A 25,122-nucleotide genomic window follows, 5' to 3' on the forward strand; every position below is an offset into this window, starting at 1 on the left:
GATTTCCAGCCAGTTTTGCCGCTATCCAGCAAATTTTTATATGCGACTATCTCCTTCCTTCTATATGAGACGGTATTAGATACGCGATGGGCCGAGTTCCCCAGGAAAGATCTTGGCGCAGCATGCATGCAAATCCTGACCGCGATAGTAGTGCGGATAACTTGCACACGGATCTAGATGCAGAAATATATATACATGGATGTGTGTGTGTGTGTGTGTGTGTGTGTGTGTGTGTGTAAATTCGTGTACGTAGCCATGGATACCACGAGCAATCCAATTTCTCCCAGTTGCCCTCGACCGCTTTCTTGCGTTTCTCGAGCGACTTCTACATTACGCCGAGATTCTCGACCGGTATTTAAGCGGCATTTATCGCCGGCGAGGGAACCCGGGAGGAGAGGTTGCAGGGGGGGGGGGGTTGGCGGTATCGAATGAACCAAACGGAGGAACGAGAGGAAAAGGATCGTTCGGCTGCGGCTCGGAGCGGGACCGATGCTCGTGGCGAACGTGCGGCGGGAGAAAGAAGCCAAAAGGCAATGCCTCGAAAGCCCGAATCGATCTTATAGAAGATTTCCCCCGGTATCCTTTTACAAGCCTGCTTGTCTGCGGCACAGGATAGGCGGACGTGTCCGGACTGTGGCCCGTCCATAACGAGCGGGCTCTGGCAAATACGGCGTTCACTTCGTGGCCCCTGGCAAGCTTCCTTCCATTCCGGACATGGATACGCGATTGAATTAGATGCAGATATCGCGAAGGACACGAGGACGTATACACGACACGACAGGAACCAGGAAAGAGATACCACTATCGAAATACGACTTGTCTCCATCCGTGCTCGTTATTGCTATCGAACGCTCAAGGAAAACGCTGGATACCGAGAGAGGAAAAGAACCGTTTCCACAGCAGGCAGGATGAAGCAAAAAAAAAAAAGAGAGAAAGAGAGAGAGAGAGATCGTAGTTTTCCGGCAGAGAGGAGAAATCAAAAGGCACAACTCGAACGTCGTCGATCGGCTCGAGAGGGAAATCTTCCTTTCGTGCGGAATTTATTCGAGCATACTTTGCGAATCAATCGACTGTCCGTGGAAGCTGCAACATTGATTTTCTTGTGATTCAATAATTTTGCGAACGTACGTGCTTTATATTCCGTGTATTTCCTCTGATACATCTTTAATCTACGATGAAAGATGAAATGCACGTTACGTTTACATTATCGGATGCGTTTATTGTTTCAACGTAACAAGCCGCGGTAATTGATAACTTAACGCGTTAATTCGGTCGACATCAAAGTGGTGTGCGATTAAAACAACACATAACTGCGGGTTTGCAATAATGATTAATAACAGAGCATAATTGACATTGTCGTTCACGCATATCTAGTGGAGGGTAAAGCTCTACCTGCGTATAGCTGATATCGGTATTTGCCACCCAATATGTAAAGTAAATTCGTGCGTTTGTACATACTATACAAGTTTACAGATATATATTTTTCCCGTATATTTTTCCCTTTATGTTTACTTCGACGTGTTTTGCATTTGATCTTGCTTTTTATTCAATCCTAAAAGCAATATTGCGTAATATTTTTGCACTTTATATCGCGTAGAGGCATATCGAAAGTTTTTCCAAACGCGCACTTTCTTATTCAAATATTCTGGAAAATTTTTAAATTAATTAAACGACGTCTCTTTTAGAATCTTGAAAATTTTTTAATTTCAATACACCAGATATTTTTGCACTCGAGCTGAAAACAAAAAAAATTTCGCCGAGATAAAATTCATTCAAGAAATTAAATCACAAATTACATTACACAATTACATTGTTCACTATCATGTTGAGATTTAATTTAAAGTTTTCTGTGCGCTTTTTTTTTTTATAGAAACAGAAATGTTATTGCTTTAAAAAAAGTCGTCGCTCTTTGTACTTTGAATGTACCTGCGGTTCAGAGAAAAAGTTCGTGGCTTCCGTAACGCTTCCGCACTAACTTTTACAAACTTAATGTGTTCTCGGTTAGGCTGATTCGGTTATAAAACTTCGTCCCGCTCGCGTTCGATCGGGGAAAATGGATCCCCTTGGAGTCGAAACACGCGAAAAGAAACAGCAATCGGAAGACAAAAGAATCGAGGATACCGTCCATGCTGGCGCATTAACTTCAACAATGCGTTGCGCTCAGCGTGTTTTTAGCCGTCAACCAGAATGAATCTCCGTTTTCCTCCTATCCGATCGCTTCCTTTCGCTTTTTTTTTTTAGTCATTCAGCGAGCTAGTGAGCCTCTCTGTTTTATTTCACTTCCATGTTATGCGGCACGCATACGTTCGGTCGATGATCTATGGGACAGGTCTGATCCACCGACCGCGCGGAGTGACGCGCCTACATGCGGTTGCACACGCGAATACGATAAATCACGGCGAATATGAGCTCGGATACGCGCACGGGAGTGCCATTCGAAACAGGCCGAACGTCCAGGGCAAACGTTTGCAGTTTCTCTCGGATGTCGCGTCTCTCTTGTATACGCTGATCGATGATTCTGCAATGACAGTCGCCGCTTACCGTTAACAGACGCGACGTTGTGCTTCAATTGCGAGGATGAAGCATCGACTCGACGAGCGCGACATCTTACATTGGTCCCTATTCTTGGATAAACCAACGCTCATTACGCCTTGTGATTAATGTGTGCGATGATGTAAAAAAAAAAAAAAGAAAAAAATATGCAATAGAGACGAGTGTGAGCTACTGTAGAATAAACTAGATCTTAATCATAAAATCTCCTTGTGTATATTTTTACTTAAGAAAACTTACTTTACCGCCTAATTAACTGAGTTTCCAGAGAACACTTATGCTTATGGTTAAGCGTTAAGTTAATTGTATTTCTGGATCATGAGTTTTTAACTTTAATCCGGATTATCTTTTAGAAGTAACTAATAATAGTAGTAGTGATATAATGAGATTTTACTTGACACGTTTCTTAACATAATGGAAAATGTGCAGAACAGAAAGATAGAAAATTGCGACACGTCGCTACTACGATTTCAAGCTTGATATGGTATATTCGTGGTAATATCCGTCCTTCGGACTCGGCTTGTTCATGCAATTTAGCAGAGTATACAGAGTGTCTCAGACCCACCGGATGTCCTTTCAACAACAGATACCACAGATCAAACAAGAAAACAGAGATTCCTGCAATTTCGAGAAATCAGCAGCGATGGAATTATGTGAAATTGGAAAATAGAAATGTCGAACCTTTAAATTACAAGAGTACACACAACGAATAGGTAAATAAAATGCGGATATTTCAATTATCGAAATTGAAATTTTTTTCAAACAGACAATTTGTGTGAAAATTTTTAATAAACGTTTCACTAATAAAATTCGATATTAAAAAAAAAACACACACAATCTGCCGATAATTTTATGAAGAAACAATTAAGTAGCATTCCAGGCGGACTTATAATTTATTTCGTGAGATAATTTGATCAACCTTCATAAGATAATTCAATTATCTTTCGATGCAAATGAGAGGCGTCTACTACCGGGCTATTTTGCACATCAGCCATAAGACTTAACAACTTGACAGGGTAGGCATAATGCATCCGCACTACCTATCTAAGTGCACAGCAGATACGCGAAGGGACGACGTGACGTGCCGCCGAATTGCAGCGGCTCTCGATCTCGTGCGAGGCGAGAATACTAACGGCGATTGTGTAACGAGAGCTGCGAGAATTATATATGCGAGCGTACAGGAAGCAACCCGTAAAGAGCCCGGGTATGTAGCGGGCGAGAAAGGATAGAAGGAAGGGAAAGTATATGCTTTCGAGTCGACCGTCGGAGTGCCGGCACTCCTCGTTTCCGAGTTGCGAGCCACTTGAGAGAGAGAGAGAGAGAGAGAGAGAGAGCTCGGCTCACTTCCTCTTCTCTCGCGAAAATTGCACTACGTAAGAGTGCCGTACAAGTGCGGAAGACTAACGGAATTTAAGCAGATATTGTATCCTCACGTCGCATCCGTACGATTCGAAAAGAACGATTTATAACGCCTCGTGAGCTTTTCTCCTCGTCCCGTTTGTCATTCGCTTTGGATATGTTGAGATTACAGCAGAAGAACTACAAATTCACAGATCTTTTTTACTCTCGTTACATCGCACGTTCTTTCTTTGATTGGCTCACAGAGCCAATTACAATTAGCTGTCTTATGGATGCTTTTGTGAAATTTCAGAGTAGTATTACGTTCGTTTGTAAAGTACAAGTACAAGTAAGTAACAGGATATATTTAATTGATCTCTTCGACAAAAGTTGTTTCTCACGATATTCCAATAAAGAAAATTGAAAAAAAAAAATCATCTCGTTGAATAATAATACTGCATTTAGGATGTGGACAACAAGCGCGAGTTGCGTATGTCCATCCTACCATTTACCAAACGGAGTGCTATGTTCGAATGGTCACTTGCGCAGTTCGAGATAGCCGTATACGCGGTGCTATCGGGCGTACTAATCCGTAACAAGGGGGCATTATGCGCGTCGCCGTTGATTACTTACGCGACGTCGAAGTTACTGACACCTTGCCCAATAGGAGGGGCATATCGTGTCACAAAGGTCAACAACTCCGATAGGATAAGATCCTTTTGATCCCTCAAAGGATTTAGCTTGCGGTTAGTGGTGATCCCGGTATACGATTTCGAGACTTAGTAACAGCTGCTTCTATGCCAATATAACTAGCGACACTAGGGGAGTTCGAGTAAAACGAAACATGCATCATTCGCCGCCCATTTGTTATTTTGCTATATATATCTCTACTTACTTTTGTCCTCTTCGAACGATCGTGAAGTCTTTATTTTGTACGGGTCATGAGAAAACGAGCGGTCGCTATTTCAAAATTAATAAAGAAATTTATAGAAATGGTTGGAAAGCTGTTTCTCGTTACAGCGTACTCGATTCTTTTCTTTTTATTTTTTGTACATTCATTTTAACCGGTTTACAATTTTTATCGTTATTATGCCTTTTATATTTCAGTATGTACGAAAAAGCAAAATAATTTTTTTATATATCACGATTTCTTTTAGAAATATTGATACCCTTTAATCTGGGTATCTCCAAAAAATTCAAGGCGTTCACTTTCGATTGATTGCGAAATAATCGTTAAAGCGGAAATTTCGTTTGTAAATTCGGCCTCCTCCCTACGAGTCCGAACAATTTCCCTTGTCGCGTCGCAAAATTTGCGTTTTAATATTGAAACAGCGTGTTCATTATGAATCGTCAATCTCCTTTTTATAGCCCCGGGGCTGCGGCACGCTAGTACTTTACGGTCCGCCAATAAAACATAATTTTCGTGAGGATGTGAAGTATAATCAGCCGCTACGTGCGGCGCGTCGCGTTTCAGGTCGCAGTAAAGAGAATACGCAAATGTCGTCGTGCATAATTGCGTTAACCGTGGCAGCCGTGGGCCCCAGGATCTCCCAGCCTGTTTTGAATTCATGGGCGCCGTTCAGTCGTACCCCATGCCATATTCGGAGAGCCGCCAGTGAAGCTCTTCCCCTATTACGCGTGTACTTGTCACGAAGGGAAGAGCCTCTCTCGCGTTCCGCCAGATCCCGTGCGGGTTACAGGAGATTTACACAAATCAAGATACTCCAGTGTGATTGCGAGCCCTGAATCTGCGAAAATATATATATGTATATATCTCAGGTGCGAAGAAGAAGTAAGTATGTATCAGAATACATACGGGAGGGGAGGAAGAGAGACGGGAGGGAGATCCTTTCTCGCGGCGGAAAACGAACTCTTCGCCTTGATCTCCTGTCGGGTTACGCTCCGCCGAGCGATCCGTAAGGTTTGCGATTCGAATTTTCTGATGGACAGGATTTAGGCGAGTGCCTCGTAAAAACCTCCTTAAGTGCACTCCGATAAGCGGCCCGCTCGATATGCACGGAGTGCGGAGGCACACGAAATTTGAATCCGGTATAAAAGGCGTATCCACGAAAATCCCAGTCGGAAAATCAGTTTCTCAACAGCACGGAGATTACAGCGATATGCGTGGTGTTAGGATACATTAATCTATGGTCATATTAATACTTAACAAAGTAGTATCAAACTGAAGTTTACAGTGTAACGTCTTCGGCATATTTTGATCGAGCAGCTGCTCACTCACATTGTGCGCAAAACTCAAAGACTTTTCGTTATCGCGTTACTCTTTACGCTAATAGATAAACGTAAAGAACAATTACAACGGAATAAAATTTATTAGAGATATTTTTGACATTTCACCATTAAACTTTCTATTCATAAATAATTAGTAAAGTACGATAAATTAAATTACAAGGGAATAAATAACGCAGATATTAATAGTTTGTTTTTTCAACAACTGTAAGCAAATTTTATATTTGAGTAGAAATTTTATTAAGAGCTTAATTGCTAAGATATTTAATGTTGAAATTTGACAAATTCTTAGTTCTTCATCAAATTTTCTCTAAGAGTAGATTGACTGAAAATTCATCAAAGAATCTGCGGTTGAAAAAGGGAACGGTTAGTCTAAGTACATATTTTAACGACGGCTTCTTCAGATCTTTCGGAGACGAATTTTCCTTAACGAAAATTTAATGAGACACCATTACTACTTGTCGTAGCGCTTCAGAATTTTTAACATTAAATATTTTAATTAAATCTTAAACTAAGAACTTTATTAAATATAATTTAAACCAAGTAAAAAAAGCTACATACTGATGCATTATCAATATTGTCTCGTGATATTGCAACAACGCGTAAGATTTTTATTTACATTCTCGGCATTGTATTTTTGCACATAAAAGGATTAACTGTAAATGATACAAATTACGTTTAAAAAGCGAAGTGCGTGCAAACAATTTATCTCTTTACACGAAACGCATTTGCAAGAACAACCTTAGTCTGCTAGTAGCTTCTGTCGAGAATCGTCGAGTAAATAGCCCGAATGGGACTCGTCTCAGTAAATATGTCTCCCGATACGTCACGGAGCTTTCGCGTTATACGGCATCATTTATAAGATGAAGAAGACGGTTATGGCAGAGTGGAATAGTGATAAATAAGTCTGAAGCGTCTAGTTGTACGAGTTTCAAAGGGGTAAAATCAGGCCGACGTATGCAACACTTGCACTTGCATACGTACTATCGTTATTTACACTATCAGAATAGCCTGTAAACGTTAACTTGAAACTGGCGCAAATAAAAGAAACTTGTCCTACGTGCAGCGACAAACACATCTTTCATTCTTCGATAAATCACTAGTTACGGAGAGAACGTCGATGCACGTAATTTTTTTTCCGTTGCAGAAAGAGTTCTTATGAACTCGTAATATGACGAGATAGTAATATAAAGGGGCAATAAAAACGGAGACGTCACGCCAATGGACAAACGATCGTCGCTATTACCATCGAGCTGTCGTAAACGCGCGAGGCAGACGCGCGTCCGCAGTATATTAATGCATTCCGCTGCTCTATTTATGATCCACTTCCACCCCAAGAGTCGTTTACTTTCAATTCTCGGGTGTTCGATTAATTTTCGTATCGATGGCGCCCGGGAGCTCGCCGCCGCCACCGCCGTCACGTGCCACCACGTAAAATTTATAGTCCACGGATTTCGCGAACTTCGCCTCGGGCTGTGACCACTGCGATCGCGAAAAAATCCCCGAAGCGTTGCACCGAACGGACGGGATATTTAAAAGCGCCCGGCTCACGAGCTATTTGCACTGGTGCTGCTGCTGCTGCTGGAGGTACGTACGTGGTGGACGCCCAGAGGCGCGATACGTATTCCCCGCGAAATAACGGCGATTAAACTTTATGGGATCCGGACAGTGCCTAGGGCGTCTCTCTCTCTCTCTCTCTCTCTCTCTCTCTCTCTCTCTCTCTTTCGGTCGATCGGCGGGCACGGAAACCTGAAGCCGATTGCGGAATGTGGAACTGCGCGGGTCAGTCCTCGATCGTTATTAATACCATGAACCATTCCGTTCCTGAAATATGGTTTGCACCCTTGTTCGCGCGTTAGAGCGACAGCGAATCGGTGCACGATGGATTCGGAATGGAGTAAGGATACGAACGTGTGTGTGTGTGTGTGTGTGTGTGTGTGTGTGTGTGTCTGTGTTGTGTGTGTGTGTGTGTGTGTGTGTGTGTGTGTGTGTGTGTGTGTGTGTGTGTGTGTGTGTGTATACACGCGTGATCGATATTTCGCGTGTCGATACTTCATATACCTGTGAGATTCGTACACTGCCGTATAGATAGAGTTAAATTTGCATTTATATTTTTACAAAAATGCTACCTTTACCGGATTTTTCATTGATTAAACTGGCGAGGTTAGCAAGTTAATTGGAAAACGTGCAGGCGGAGATTCCTGGCGACGATAAAAGCGGCAAACGATCTCAATTTTCGGTAAAGCACCAAATGAATAAGCTTTAGCTCATCTTTCTGACATGCCAAATGGATTCTCTCTCTCTCTCTCTCTCTCTCTCTCTCTCTCTCTCTGTCTTTCGTTTCCACAGCAGAGATCTTAGCAAGACTTGATTTATGGGTGTGGGCGGTTATCCACTTTGGTTTCCGCGTGTGCGCATCGATCCGGATGTCGTCATCGTTTCGGGCAGACACATTCCCCGTGGATATTATTCGCTTCGTCATAGATGTATGGATACGTGTGCTATGGTATGCGAGCGTATTCCCGTGCATCATCTCCGCGATATAGCTCAACTGTCGCCCGCGAATCGCATGACAGTGCTGTCATCGCGACCCATCCGGCGCGATAACCCACTTTACCAGTTAGAATTCTTTCCTCCTCAAACATAGCAGGCGCCAAAGTATTAACCAACGATTTTATCAGAGTGACGGTAATGGCGAAAAATAGATTGACAGATCTGGAGATTGAAAGAATCCGAAAAAAAGAAAACAATAATTAATAAAAAGATGACTAAAGCAATTAAAAGTTTGAGAATACCAACAAAATTGATAAAGTAGAATTATATATATATATATATATATATATATATATATATATATATGAGACAAAAAATGCAGCGCCGAGTATCATCGTTATTTGAGACAATTAATTATTCATTAAACATTAAGTAAAAGTATATGCTATGTAATATATCTTCTGCAATAATTCGAGAATGATTTGTTATCCAAGCGCGCCATTCTGGTGCTACAGAGAAGAAGGGCGCGCGCTATATGTTGGAGACAAGTCGGAGTTCCGAACTTATATTAAAACAATAAAAACGGGAGGACACGTCGCGTCATCGGGACTCGGTGCCGAAGGTATTCCTATACGTGACCACATTGCGATTTAGCGTGTGACCTAGAACGTCGCGCAGATGTTACGTAACTGATATATGTTTGTGACATTCTGATGTGCGGAAGAACAATGAGATCGATCAGATCGATATGGCGTGTTTCGTCGACAGAGAGAGGGAAACAACAGCACGCGCCGTTTTTCAGTTTCTCCTGTCCTTGTCTCGAGTCAAGTTTCTTCTCCCCCTTTTGGTAGCTCCTCCCTCGAAAAATTACGGGTACGTGTAACTCGGTTGCGACGTGTAACGCGTCATTGGCCCGATACCGGAAAAGGCATTCCAGGCCATTGGTCACGACAACGCTTAAGCGACATTCTATCTTTCGTCGATGTGTGTCACCGGTGCTTTATACTTCCACGGCGATTGAGCCCCCGAGGGGGCCCTTGTCTCTCCCCCCCCCCCCCCCTCTCTCTTTCTCTCGTCAGTCTTCTCCTTTGCCGCGCGCTATCTCGCGTTGCGCTCAGGGGGATGATGTTGCTACTTCTCCTTTCCTTCGTTTCGTCCTTCCACCTCGCGTACAGTTCCCGTGTCCTCGTCTCTCTCGTCTCGCAACTTCAAAGCCAAACCCGATCTCCCTCGCAATAAGATCCTCGGTTTACAGTAGACACAGCGAGACAAAAGCCGCTCCTTACCTATTCCACGTTCCGCTTTCGACTCATCCCCCTCGTTTTCCCTCGTTTCCCGCGTTCGTCCTCCGCTCATTCGGTACCCGTTTGATTGCCCCACACGAGAGAGGGATATTGTTGCGGAGAGAGCGAAAATAAGGCTGATTCAAAGGCGAACCGTGCAAAACAATGCGTGAAGTCTCCCTTTTGAGACATGACAAATGAGTCGGATGGGATGCACACGCATGGCGCACTGTGACTCCGCGACAGCGGAGATACGTGGCCGGTCTTCGTGAATGTCGAGCGGATGTCAGATTCCTCGGGACCACTCCGGAGGACCAAGCGCGTGCTACACCGGCACGGTCTTTCGCGCAATTAGCCGCGCGCCCGTGCATTAACCTACAGATTTATGGAGGTAATTAATGCTCCCGTATGCGGAATTATTGCGTCCTATTTGATACCCGATTTACCCGGCGTAAATCCTAATTTCTATATGCCGCTTGCGCTTTCGAGAGACTTCGAGAGGCGCATAAAAATTTCAAACTCCGTGTCACGGATACTTCGAACGTAGAGCGATATTCGGAGTCGGTTATTGCACTAATCACTATTCAGGCGCGAAAGCTATTACGGGTTATTTACTGCAATCGATTCGCGTGAGGTTTATCGAGATGTTATGATTATCCCCTTTAATTGGAAACGCGTACACTTTGTACATATGCCAATAACACGCTCTTGATTGCGGTAATTCTGTGATATGATTACAGTACATCGTAAAGTGATTATGTTGATACATAATTACTCTTTTCCTCCTCCCCGTCCCACCCCTCCTTTCTCTCCTCTGAAAAATAGATATGCGAGGGTATACATGGCAGAGATTAATAAAATTAATAGAAGCATTAAAACTGTATGTCGATAAATATTTAAAAGCATTTATTGATATAATACGGATGAGATACAAAACTGAACTGGAGAGAGAAATTGATCGACTCCCGTAGTTACACTAACATGACGACCGTGATATAATTTACATGTAATACATGCGGTGATATAATGACCAGTATGCTGCAACAGGCGGAGACAATCTGCAGTTACCGCGATGTCACGCCGACTTGATGTATTCATGGATCCTATTACCTATTGTCACCCACGACACAAAATGTGATAGAGTCGTGAAATTTTTTTATAACATTAAAAATCTCGCGCAAAATGGTATGGCAAAATTGGATCTTCCTTGAGAAATTTATAATTATTATAAGGAAGCACGTGATTTTCGGTATATTTCGCATGCAAGAATCATTAGCGACGAAATAATTTATTATCCAAGAGACTTGGAGAATTAAAGAAGTCCGTGTTTCAGCGTGCTTTGAAAGCGCGGGACGCCAGCTGTAAGCTTTCCTGAGCAAAGGATAAACTGACACAGAAAGAGAGAGAGAGAGAGAGAGAGAGAGAGAGAGAGAGAGAGAGAGAGAGAGAGAGAGAGACAGAAAAAGGGGATTATGTTGCGCCAAAGACGATGCTAGAGTTGGTATTAGTTCGCTGTGTCTATATACGGATATGTATTTGTGTACGTGCGTGTATGTGTGTGTGTGGGGGTGCCCTCGCAATAAATTCAGCATGTTTCTGCTGAGCTTGGGAAATCTGCAAAACGGTGACCTCTTCGCCGTCTTCGAAAATTATAACGGCGGCTGAAAATCTTCGCTAAATTTAACTCCGCAAAATATTATCTTTCCAACGAGCATCGTTCAGCACACGTACGCCCTCGCTAGTACGTCGGTAGTGAGGGCGCGATCTACATTCACAATAGCGCCTTTTTCGTAAGCAAACGGTTTACGTCAGAATGTTACACCGCCAGGCGCAATGGGCGTTCGGATCTTCGTCTTCGGCTCCGGATAAATTCCGCGCTATTTCAAGCGCGAGCACGGGCGTTCGATGTAATTCTGATGATTTTTCCCCCGACTTTCTTTGGACTTTTTTAACGCGAAAGCAGCGAAGATTTATGCGGCAGTTAAAAATCCACCGTATAAATATATTACCGCCGGAGCAAATTTCCCGAGTGTACATTAATCTGAATTTTTGTCCGCGTCATCGTGACCTTTCTATAATACGTAATCTACAGACGCACTTTATCATGTAATTCTCCGTTCGCACGGCAAATACGGATAAATTTTTCAGATTGCACCAGCGGAACTAACTTTGTGCATTTTAAGCGGAATACAATACTGCACGATAAATTTGTATGATTGAACGTTCAATAAGAACGTTCAATAAGTCTAAGTAAATGTCCTAATCTCTTTCAAGGCGTTTCAATAATTAGTTCCTTAATGGCTAAACTAATTTATTTCATTTTATATGGAACTAACTTTGCGCATGGGTCGTCGTGCGACAGCTGTCTTAAGTCTTCCTGGATGTTATGCTCGGGGACTCGAACCGGTATTAGTCTGTCCCTAACCCGTGAGTAGATACGGTGCATTTCGGTTAAACTCGGCAGAGCACCCAGCGACTGGCTAAGCTTTCCGATAAACTCGTCAGCCGTTTGAATCGACTGTACGGTATCAGTTTCAATTTACCGTCGGCTGTAGCGCACAGTTCCTTTCAGCAAAGGTGGACAAGCATCTCACGCGCTCGTGTGCACACCACTATCGGAGAAACGAAACTGACGGTGTCGTGGATGTGTATGAGTGTGTATATGTGTGTATGAACATTGATGTGCACGTGTCAAGTATACGCGCGTGTGCACTGTGCCGCTACGAAGGGACGCTTTATTAGACCGTGCAGGTCTGAAGCTCGGTCACGGGGTTGACGAGGAACGAAGTGGATGCGGAAACACGGGCGGAGAGAGAAAGAGCGTGTACGAGCGGATGGAAACGAGGGAGATGAAAGGGAGCGAAACGTGCGCGCGGAACACAAGGGGCCGCCGGGAACAGGTCGGGGAAATGGGGGAGGCGAGGGTGAGCCGGGAATTGATGAAGCGACGAAGAAGGGAACGCGTTGGAGTTGGTGGTTTTAGAGGAGAAGGCCGCGTTAGACGGGACAACCCGAGAGACATCCAGGGTCGATGTCTCTTCGAAAGGACCTTCCTGGATGAAAACAATGGACCCTACGTGCATCTATCGGCTTCCATTACGACGACGATTACGGTGTGACGCCGAGAGTTCCCGCTTGTTTATCGATGATTCGTTAAGTGACTGTTCCACCTCTTTCTCTTCACCCCTCTCTCTCTTATTATCCATTTCTCATCCCTAGTAACCTCGTCTCTATCTCCTTCCCTCCTTCTCTCTCTCTCTCTCTCTCTCTCTCTCTCTCTCTCTCTCTCTCTCGTTGCGATCGTTTAATGGAAGTCAACGAGGCCGAAGCCTCGAGGATAGGCCACACGAAGCTAGATATGGTTTTCCTCGGTGTTATTGGCCGATAATCCGCTGGTATCGACGGACGTGGAATTATACGGGCGTATACGTATATACAGTGTGCGCCCTACAGTGATATAGAGCGATATAACGTCGGACACATCGGCTGCAATGCCGCAACGGAACGGCACTGGCAGCGGAGCGGCGCACGTCAAACGGGAACCGAGCGCTCGCCATCCTACGACGGCCGTGTCCCACCAGGCCGCACGTCCGCGCGAATTAAACTTAACCACAATTAGCAGGACCCAAGGCTTCGTTCGCCGGCGCATATAACCGCGTGTAAATTGTAATAGCTACCCGACACCGCCAGAGCACCCGACGTCGACGACGCGCTAATGCGCGTGCAACGGCAGAGTGTATGTGCGCCCCGTCCGATGGCACGGAGGGGTATAAACGCACATACGGGATCGCGGACGTTGAATACAAGATCGGGCCATCGCGAGTCTATCGATCTACACGGTCAACAAGCCCCGTCATCGGGGAGAATCATGGTCGGGGAAGCCGATGAACCGAACGCCATGCAACGATGTACAAAGGACGGCGCTCGATAACTTATGTGCGAATACCCTTTGATCCTCTTGTAAATCGAGATTCAACTATCTCCCCACGCTCAATTTTCGTTTCCCTATATGAAAAGGATCTGGGTCATGCCGATTGCGCGTGATAGGCAAAGAAATTTAATTCTGCATTTTTATTAATCGTCGCACGCGCGTCGATTCGAGATTTTCTCGATGGCTTCAATATTCAAGATAAATAGAAATAAAATAAAGCTCACAATATTAATAATGCAAACAAAAAAATAGGAAAATAAGAAATAATTAATTATTAATTTTCAATTTGTTTCAGACTTAATTTTTTAATACCTACATGTTTATTAAACTGACATAGACACACTTCAGCACGATCGAATGTGGTTTATATTTACCTGCATTTTAATTTTAAACTAATAATACATAGTTATTGTTATTTGTTGGAATTGACTGGAACAATAAAATCAGAAATACAGCCATTTATTAGCAGTCAACTATAGGACTATAAATATACGTATTTTTATTTTTTATTTTTCCTATTTTTTTTCTCTATGCGAATTTTAATTTTAAGCTGGTACAGCTATTTCTATTTGTAAATCAACTGGAGTAACAAAATCGGAAATAGAGTAATTAATTAGCAAAAAGATAGTAATTTTTATATTAGTTGCATTTGATTGTATTGAAGTGGTTGTGCCAACTTAATAGACATAATACTTATCTGAAAAGATGCGAAATTTTTTTATGCTTCAATTCTGTATATACTTTATTGTACATATATTTCAGTTTCTCAGATATCGACTGATAGTGGCTTCAATGGTATAGATAACATAATTCGAGTACATATTTATATTAATTTACATAATAAATATTTTATATATTTATAACTATTATTAAATGCATGAAAATTAGTGCTAAACATGCTAAATATTAATATACATATATTCTGATCGTATATACATAGTCATGTCTAAAAAAAGTAAAGCTGCTTCACTTTTAAATATAAACTACATAGAAAACATTTCACATTTCTTGTGTATAAAAATAAAAGATGTTAAATCGTGTTGCTCGTTCTTTCTATATATGAAAACGGGAAACATTAACCCTTTGATGCGCGGCATATTTACAATACGCAACTACCTTTTTAATCCCTTTTTGCCCTCAATCTGCTTGATGCTCTTGTTTGACTACTGGCTTTCTGTATATTCGCTGACTACTAACAAATGTAGAAAGAATTTCATTGTATTTCTGCATACTGTAGAAAATAACAATTGTTTGCATTGCTTTACCGACATAAGACTACTTCATATTATATATATATATATATATATATATATATATATATATATATATATATATATCAAAAAATTTCAGCTCTGCTAGATATAAAATTATTTGATAAGCACGTAATGTTGTTTATGTGTCTGAATATATACAAAGCATATTAAACTTTCTTCTTTATTCATTACATACACATTTTAATTATAAATTTCGATACGCTTGGTAAAATAAACCGTGATACGAATCCTTTCTTTAAAATTTATTTCTAAATAATTTTCTAAATTTATTCCTTCTGTTTTAAATAATTATATAAATTGCAAACGGGAAGGTATTGAAATATTGATTGTAATTATAAAGATATACAAAATATCCATTTGCATAAAAATAACATTTACGGAATCTAAACTTCTGATCGATATTCTCCTGGTTTCATTAATATTTACGATATATACTGATCACAATTCAGTATCCGCTGCGTATCTAATTTCCGTTATATATATTCCCAGCCTGTGGCAATAACTTTCGCGTGATATCTATGTTACGCAGCCGTCGCCGTACAGCCATTTGCAAAACATTAATTGATCGGTGGCAAGTCATAAATTTCGTGCTAATGCTATCTAGAGTGCATTTCATTAAAGTATTCTCTATTCCATTGTTTATAATATTACAAGTATATCCCAGCGTGACAAAATTTATTACTATTACGTTAATTACTAATATCTAATCATCAATTACCAATGTCTAATCATTAATTACTAATATCGAATTGGAATTATATTAATGGAATAAAGGCACAAAATGCAAATTGTAGAAATCGTTTTTTTAAATTAAAATCATTTTAATGATATATTTTAATCATTTTAATGATATATGAATATATGCATTTTGCTTCAAAACCTTCATATTTTTAACGAGTTTAAATTTCGCTATTAAAACAAGGTAGTGCATTTTATTTTTCAATAATGAAATTATGCAATTATATAATTAATTATGCAGCAAAATTATCTCATCTTAGTTCTTACCTATTAATAATAAATTCTTGAAACTTTAGCTATCTCGGAATAACCGATACAATTTAGTACTCCGCACACAGATCACGTGCATATAGTTCTAAAACTTTAGAAGCTTTTACGAGTGCATGGGCACTCCTGGAAAATTATCTCAAAAAGTCTTTTGCACACAAATATATATATATATATATACACACGTATACACATACACATTTGACATTTCAATAATAATTTCATCCAATTTCGAAATATTTCATATTTGCAAACTTGACAAATCACAGATATAAATAAAATGCAGCAAATGTTTCTATTCTTATTTATCAATACAATACTTTAAAACATGTTTATAAATTTTTAAATAACGCTTATGCTAGAATATTCATTATTGTCAGTAGAAGCAAGCAAATATTATGAAAATATATGCATAAAAGAGACATTAACTATTTGCAAAATAGGTATTTCCACAAAAACGTAGTTAACCCGGTTGGTAACTTTATTCCGCGTGTTTCAAACATAGCGGCATTTTCTTTTGTTTAGTTCGTTGTATATCACAAAAATATATATGCAGTAACAACCAACTAAATGGATGTTCTCTAGGTATTGTATTTTTGCATGTACAATATCTCCGTTAAAATTCTCCGTCGCGCATAAGTCAAATAAAAAAACAATTGATGTACATAAATTGATTTACATAAGTACATTGCATAATTTTCTATTTTAACTTCAAATTTGTCAAAGAAAAATAAAAAAATAATTCCATAGAATTCTCTCTGGAGAATCTTAATCTACATAGAAATATCCTATGCACACGTGAAGAAAAAATTCAAAACTATCGCATTTATTTTGTCCGCGCTTCTTCTTTATTTCTATTATTTTTTCGATCGTTTTAAATTGTACAAGAAAAGATGAGTTATTGTCGGTACGACGAAAACAACGCTTCTCGGCAATCAAGATTTAGATAGCTTTTTATATGTCATTTTTTTAGTTCCACTCGAAGGTCCTTAAAAACATCCTTCAAAAAATTGTACTGTGATCGTTATGCCGGGTCAAGGCTCACTATCATTCTTTTCGTTCATAGTCGTAGGTCGGATGTAAGTTATCATTATCTTTCTGACGACTCTTCCTCTCTCTCTCTCTCTCTCTCTCTCTCTCTCTCTCGCGCGCGCGCGCTCTCTTTATCATTTCATGTCATGATCGCCCGAGTGTGCACTAGCCATCACGGTCTCACCGTGTTATCCGAGGAGAACATCTCGAGTTTCAGAGAAGAACAAACGGCACGTCGTGTACACGTCTACTGACGACCCTATAGAGATTGCGAGGACATTCTCGAGACTTAATGAATGGGCCGGTGCACGGAGGGAAAGAGCAACGATGGGCGCGATACCGCGAGAGCGCGGGGAAGAAGTTGACGGCTTGGCTGGATGGAAGACTGCGGTTGGATTGTCACTCAATTTCTCGTTTCTGCTTCTCGTATGTTACAAGCGAAATCCGCGATATTATGAGACGACGCGCGGAACATTTCGCTTCAGTTACAATACATCGCTGTAATACACCGCCATTTTCCGCATTTCGCTTCATTACGCAGTCACGCGGATTATCTGATTCTTTCGCGTTCGTGAAAATTCAGATATAAGTCTATAAGTAAATCATGTATACATAAAAATGTGAACTGTGTGCTGCGGACGGGAATTGTTATATATTAACGCCATCGTGTCGAATATCAATCCCCTTAAAACTGACTTCACAATAAGGCTCAGCCTCGAGTGGTGCTCGACGCCCGACCGTGAAGGGTTAAAAATGCAGCTTCGACGACTTTCGGTCTGTTGTTCTCCATCGAGGACGTCTTCGTTTATTCCTCGATATAAAGCTACGACGAGTCTCGTGTCGGATTAGCTTCGACGCTCTTGTCTCTTCTCGCGGCGTTGTGCTGCAATTTGTTTCACCGCGGTGGGACGAAGGGACGCGGCGAGCCGGGGTTTTAATCTGCATCGGATTATACCCTCAAAGAGCGATGCATTTCATTATACCGAAGCCATGCGGGAAAGTGGGCCGGTGTTTGTAGACAGTGCTAGCCAGCGAAGCCGTAGTGGAAATAAAGGACGTACTTTCGTCGCGGTAAATCCTTTCCCGTTATCACATTTAGACACCTGTCTATTTGCCGTGGAGAATGAGAAAGTACTGTCAGAATATCACACTTCGTGCTCGAGTGTAGCGCCGCGTTGCTTTCAGTATAATGTTCCAAAGGAATGTTCGTTACGCCACGCTATTTTAACGTCATGTCGGATTAAATAGTTTCGTGAAGTTTCGGAATATCGACATCGACATCGATCTCTTTTCTGCCGCGTTTCTGTGCAACACTTGTAAAGTTTTCAATTTCAGTCCGAGATACAATATTCATCGCATTCATCATGGAAAATATTTAAATATTTATTTCATAAGAAGTCCCGGTACCATTTAAAAATACAATATTTAACGGCGCATATATATGAATTTTTTACGGCTTGCACATTTGACTTCTGTAGTAATTTCATGCGGTCGCAGGTGTTACGATAGTAAATGGTAACAGAGTGCCGACTTTGAACGAAGCTTTTGATGCATCGTGCAGCAATTGCAGGCGATACATAGAGTCATGGTTTATGCTGCAGTAAACGGTTCAATGGTGTCGCGCGAAACTTGCGCCAACAGTAGCGTGCCTTCGATCAATTTTGTATAAAACGCGCGAGGTATATTTTCCATCCTTATATTAATCCAATTAATTTTATAAGGACAGATTTGAATACACAAATAAATATATATCAGCATAACGATGACACATATAATTTACGAAAATTTAAAAAGCCGAGTTGTGCAGATGACATCAGAAACGGTAACAAAGTTGCAGTAAGAAGTTGCCACTTTTCAATATTTCATCGTCCCGTTGCGATACCAGTCTTGTATTCAAATATATGCAAAAGTAGTGCCGCATTGGCCAACAACCAAGTCGAAATAGCAAAATGTGCGCTGTTGAGGCGGGCGAAGACACGCCTAACGCACGAACAATCATCTGCATATGTTCCTGTACAAGCTCTTGGAAGGCATTCAACTATATCGTTATTTACGATAAAAAGCTTTAACGACAAGCAGAAGCTCGAGACTCCTTCAGCTCTTACGCGTCATTCATTAAACATTCATTTCTCTGCTAGTAGAGATCAAGCAGCTTGAAAATTAGTTCAATTCGAGCATCAAACTGTATCGGTCGCGATCGAAGAGAAAAGAACTCTACACGCTGGCTCGCGCCAGCGGTTTAAGATAATGTTTTCACTGGTGTTATCGGTGGTTATTTTACTACGTGTCCTTAAGTTCTTCTTATCCTGTTTTACAATATCTGTCGGATACCCCGTGAGAGATTACAAAAACAACATGGTCGCGCTTCCGTCCTATGGAGCAAGAGAAAGAAAATACTCGCCGAAGTCGTGAGTGCACGGACAACGGTCGGCACTCGCTCACCTTCAGGTGGCGACTTACGATCCAATAAAGTTTTTGCCCCCACCCGACCCCCGCAGCTGCTGTCCCGATCTTCTTTCCCGCGGGATGTGTTTCTGATTGGTAAAAGTTACCATGGTTTATAAGTTGATTAAGGACACTGCGGCGAGGCGATGTCGAAGATTCTGTTTGTACAGGTAACCCCCCAAACTCGGTTTCCGTCGCGGCGAAGTAAAGTTCAGCAGCGCTCCCGTTAGGACGCGGGCGAGTCGCGACTTCTGCTAACTGAGGGAATTAAACCAAGCCGCGCGAAGAATAACAAAAAGAACGCCGTTCGTATTATGTGCGTGATACTCAAACAAGCTACACCTGTGCTCCTCCACGATGATAATCGAACGAGCAGGGATGATATCGAATATCGGGGATATTAAACAGAGAAAATAATTCGGAAAATGGCAGAAATGTACTACTTAACTGAAAAAATTTTTAATAGTGTAAATTTTATGCTAAAAAATGAAACCGACAGGTAAAATATAAAATTCTTTTTAAATAATAAAATGATTATTGAAAAACTTTAAATGTTATAAGTTTGTATTAATCATATTCATATAACAAATCTTTTTCTACGTTATTTTTCCTGCAAATTGTAATTTTAGAAATGAAATATTACTTGAAAATTAATTTTTCAACTCATTTCATGATATATTTCGTGATGTATTTCAATGTATTTCTATTTGACTTTAAACCCCGTTGGTGTTCACTATTTTACCTCAGTTATAAATATAAAAGCACAAATTAACGTCGGATACGTCGTGCCGGATTTAAGTTAAAAGCTGATGCACTGATCCGTGGGGACCATAAAATCGGAAAGACCGAACATTAATCTTCCCGCAGAAAAATATTCAACAAATTCATTAAAAACAAAATTATAGAGATAAAAAAACATATTATCAAACAGATATTTCAGAGAGGTCATAATTTGCCATTGCCAGGTACCGCGATTATATCTGTCGGGCGATGCATAAAATCACAATAAATATGTCACTCAAATAACAAATCCTATTATCGAATAATACATGGAATTCCGATAAGTTGTTCTTCTTCACACAGTCTATATAAGTCTTGTACAGAAATATGGATGATTGCGAAAGAAGAAAAAATAATGGAACTAACGCGGTGAAAACTCTTTTATGCAAAAATTATTTAAAATATTCAAAATTTAAAAAGGAAAAATAGGATTAAGTAATCTAACCTTATAAAATTCTTCAAAAATGTGACAAATATCTTAATAATTACAGATGATTGATTTGCCTCTTTCAACTAGAACTATTTCAGGATCATTATATTCAAATTATATATACAGAATAATTCAAAAGGGGAAAGTCAATCATTCGAGAGGTGATTGGAAATCCAAAAACAAGAAAAAAAAAATTAATATAGACATAAATCTAAAAATACATCGAATTATCGCCATTTTTATATTGAAATTTCTTGTATTTCTTGAAATTTCTTATATTGAAATTGCTTTGAATTTTTTTGTCAAAATTGAAAGAAGAGATGGTCTCTGCGAGTTTTATAACATAATTAAAATCAAATAAAAGTTGCGGGCTGCTTTAGCATTACTCAGAAAAATGCACAACTGTGAAGTCTTGATTTCTGTCAAGAGATGCTAAAAGCGGACTGTACGTGGCGCATCCTGTGCAGTGCTAAAGCAGTCCGCAACTTTTATTTAACTTTAATTATATTGTAAAACTCACAAAGACCATCTCTTCTTTCAATTTTGACAAAAAAAATTCGAGAGCGAAGCAACTTGAAATTTCAACATAAAAATGGCGACAATTCGAAAAGAATCCATTTCCGGATCTACGTTCATATCAACTTTCTTTCTCGTTTCCCCATTCATCTCTCGAGTGATTGATCTCGGCTTACCGAACATTCTGTATAAATGTTATAGCGTCGATGTTTTATAATGAGAGCATTAATGAGAGCGTTTGATATAAACACAAGATAGACGGAAAAATCATCTTTTACTTTTTGTATCTCTTTAGAATTATATTGGTTTATACATTGGATGAGAAAACTGCCTCGTTCTCGTTGCTTCATACGTGCGCATCGCGAATGTACAATAGGATAAGCGAGATCGCGCGTGTGAGCTAACGCCGCTTACGATGTCGGGCTATGGGGGTATTAAAGGATAACGACTGCATATTGATATCCGCCGCGTAAGAGCGCACGTCAGTTGTACAAAATTTATTCGTGTCCGTGATAGTAGCGGCGCGCAGATTAACCTTAGGAAATATCAAGCCGCGAATGTACGATGTAAACGTCAACTATTTGGAATAAAGTTACTATAAAATACGAGTACATTGCGTGAACTGTTACAATTAAAAATTCCCAAGCGCTTTCGGCACGCTTTAGCATTAGTAGAATTAAAGGAGATTTATTATACGCGATATATGATATACGTGTACTCTGCGTTACGGTGTTTAATGATAATAATATTCGTAATTATACGCCGGAGTTAAAACCGTTTGTCTCTTTCCGTGATATGTCATGTCATTAAAACTGTAATTTATCAATTTTCATATTATCGAAGATACTCCATACATATATAACTGCGTCACTTGATGAAAAACAGAAAGTTGTATAAGTATAAGAGCGTATCAATTGCAGCCGCTTTTCCATTCGAATTCATCGAAAATTTAGAATTTACTTATCAGCAGAAAGAATCTTTTATCATTTTATTGCATTTTTCCAGTCGAGATATTCCGCTGATGAATGTTTGCTTTTTTAATAATTCCAAATTGAATGTCGCAAGCGCGCACATTGTACATTGCAAATGAATAGTTACATAGCTACTTATTAACAAATAAAAAATTTATATGATAATAACAATTAAAAAGACTTTCGGCGAATAAATCGGAGGGTAAATCCTCTCAGCGAGAGATCAACTATCTAGAAGTTTTTTTCCCAAGAGCAAACTACTTTTTCCGGCGCGAATAAACTTGTACTGGCAACGCCCCGGCCGTAAGAAACCGTTGTTTCCGCGACAAGATATCTTCCACGCTCTCAGAAACGTTCTCTGCAAATTCGACGAGAGTTTCTCGACAAGATGTTAGCCGTAAGAAGCTAGCAAACCCTTGGTTGTTCCTGACCTGGGCGATTCGTTACTATCCCTCGCCATCCTCTCGGTGCCTGCTCCTTCGTTACTCGCACTTATTATACGTATATACGCGATACTAATTTCCCAGGTCTCATGAAATCCGCGGTTGATTTCCTTCCGATTCGATATTTTCCTGGCTGTTTACTGTCGCGCCGCGCACAGCCGGGAGATAACATCGCAACTTTACAAAGAAATTTTAGGATTCGCTTATCTCGATTGTCTAGATTGAATCTGTCAAAACAAATAAACGTTGAATGAACAAATCTAGATAATGTATCTAGATAATGTAAATTGCGAATAGCATGTGGAAATGTATGTGGAATAATATTAGAATTAGCGCTGCATTGAGAGAATTCATTGTCCCAAATTATTAATTTGTTTGTCCAGTGATGGAAAACAAGCTTAATTTATATAATCCTGACGAACGTTGCATAATATTCAACAACATTTCTTTGTTAATCGGAAAATAGTTGTTCTCTTACTGAAGTGAAATGTTTACATGTAAATAATCAAGAATGAAATGCGTTGGTAAAGTAAAAATGTTTAAAAACGCGAGGCGTGCCGCGTGGAATTCCAGCTCGATCAAAGTCAATGATGAATTTCGGATTTCCGCGGGCGATCAAGCCCATGGTCCACGCTTCCATTTTGCATTTAGCTGTATCAGCTAATGAGATCCCCGCGACGTCATCCCCGGGGATTATGGATAATGCATCGCCGAAGGCTGCGCCCGTGCCGTGCGTCTCGCTCGGCAAAAGTTACCCGACAACATTTTTGCTCGTATCGTAGTTATTAGTATTTCGTTCGATGCTCCTGGCAGCTTTTGCACGGATTATCTGATTATTCAAATTTCCTTATCCCGCGGACGCGTCTGATAAAACCTCTTACCGTCGGCGACGACGTCGCGGAGCGTCCGGGTAAGGCTTAATCATCCGTGCTCTAATTCCGTACAGGACCTCGATCTCGGCATAAGAACTGGGATTGCCCAGAAAGCAAACAGACAATACGCATATTACTGCACATTTTCGCGGGACAAAGGGTTTGCTTAACCCCTTTAACGCCAGTCGATGCGCCTTCCGCGGAGCCCGCGGAGAGATTCCTCAACGTTCTTACGCTAGAATTATTTCCGACTAAATTGAGCTCTAAAATGTGCCCTCCGCGCCGGCAGGACTATGCAAATTCTGTGCACATCAGTTAAAAGCCGGTAATAAATGGGACCCATTTCGAGCGCGTGATTTCGGCGATAAAGGGAAAATAGTGACGTGCGGAAATGATCTCCTTTCCGAGCGGTTAGAGGAGTTTCCTACTACAATAAACATTGGCGACGATAATAATAGCGGCCATGTAGACACATACATTCCGTAAATTGAAAATCGATATCGAAATCCTGTGCACTTTCATCAATGAGGCTTACGAGTTTCATGGGGTGGTAAGAGCAAATAGTCTTCGGTTTAACAATTTTTATAAAGGGACTCATTTCAAGCAACAAGATGTGAGAAAAGCGGATTGAGTGGTATGAAGTTAAAAAACGACCGCAGTTGTTAAATGGACCGTTTGATAAAAAAAAAAGAGTCATCACAACTCGAGGTATTTTTATAACATGTGCACTTCAAACGGTTCCCATGCTTTCACCACACTCGGCTAATTTTTTTTTATCATCGAATCAGACGAGTGAAACGCATACGTAATAGATACATTGAGAGCACGACAATTGATCGTTGAAAATTCTTACGTTTCCTAATGGAGTGTTACGTTAAAATATATCGTTCGATAAGAAATAATCAAATCGTTTTCTCTTAAAAAACTCGATATGCGATGTTTAAATTTCGCTCGTTACTTGCTTTCAGTATCGTTCTAAAAAAGTTTTGTTGTACAACCGCAAGTAATATCGGAAACCAATCGCTAACACACATTATCTTGTCCCTCCCCCTTTCTCTCTCTCTCTCTCTCTCGCTCGCTCACTCTCTGATTCGATAATACGACAATCGTGTCGATAGGCATCACTTACCGGTATGCTGTTCAGCGTGAACGAGAGGTGAACCGGCGGCTTCGAAGGTGGCAAGCTGCAATTTGCCCTTAACATGTCTCCTGGGTCGTAGCGTTCGCGTTCCGATACGATAACGGGCTCTTCACGGGGCAGAGCTGAAACATAATAATTTCGCGGGTCTCTCTTATAGTCATTGTCGACGAAACTCGAGCACGACGGTGAAGGGGGGCGGGCGCCGTAATCGCTCCGTTTTCCCCGCGCTCGCCGCCGAACTTATCCAATATTCAAGCGCCAATGAGGAGACCCCGTTATGTCGCCAGCTTTATGTGCTTCCGCAGAATACAATGGGGTACGTGTATTGCGTAATCCCGGCGCCATCCTCAGAAGGCAGTTACGGACGTGTA

At 40.8% G+C, this 25,122-nt stretch overlaps 1 protein-coding gene across 2 annotated transcripts in view; it reads right to left on the reverse strand.

The window, feature by feature from the left end:
- LOC105428269 (uncharacterized) overlaps positions 1-25,122 on the reverse strand; it is a 152,330-nt gene that overhangs the window by 37,283 nt on the left and 89,925 nt on the right. For both annotated transcript variants that reach the window (XM_011640481.2, XM_011640482.2), the window contains exon 4: positions 24,740-24,873. In XM_011640481.2, the coding sequence (XP_011638783.2) occupies positions 24,740-24,873 (134 nt within the window). The remainder of the gene's footprint in view (positions 1-24,739; positions 24,874-25,122) is intronic.

Source organism: Pogonomyrmex barbatus, unplaced genomic scaffold, assembly GCF_055798465.1.
Source record: "Pogonomyrmex barbatus isolate J1 unplaced genomic scaffold, ASM5579846v1 scaffold12, whole genome shotgun sequence".
Lineage (NCBI taxonomy): Eukaryota > Metazoa > Arthropoda > Insecta > Hymenoptera > Formicidae > Pogonomyrmex > Pogonomyrmex barbatus.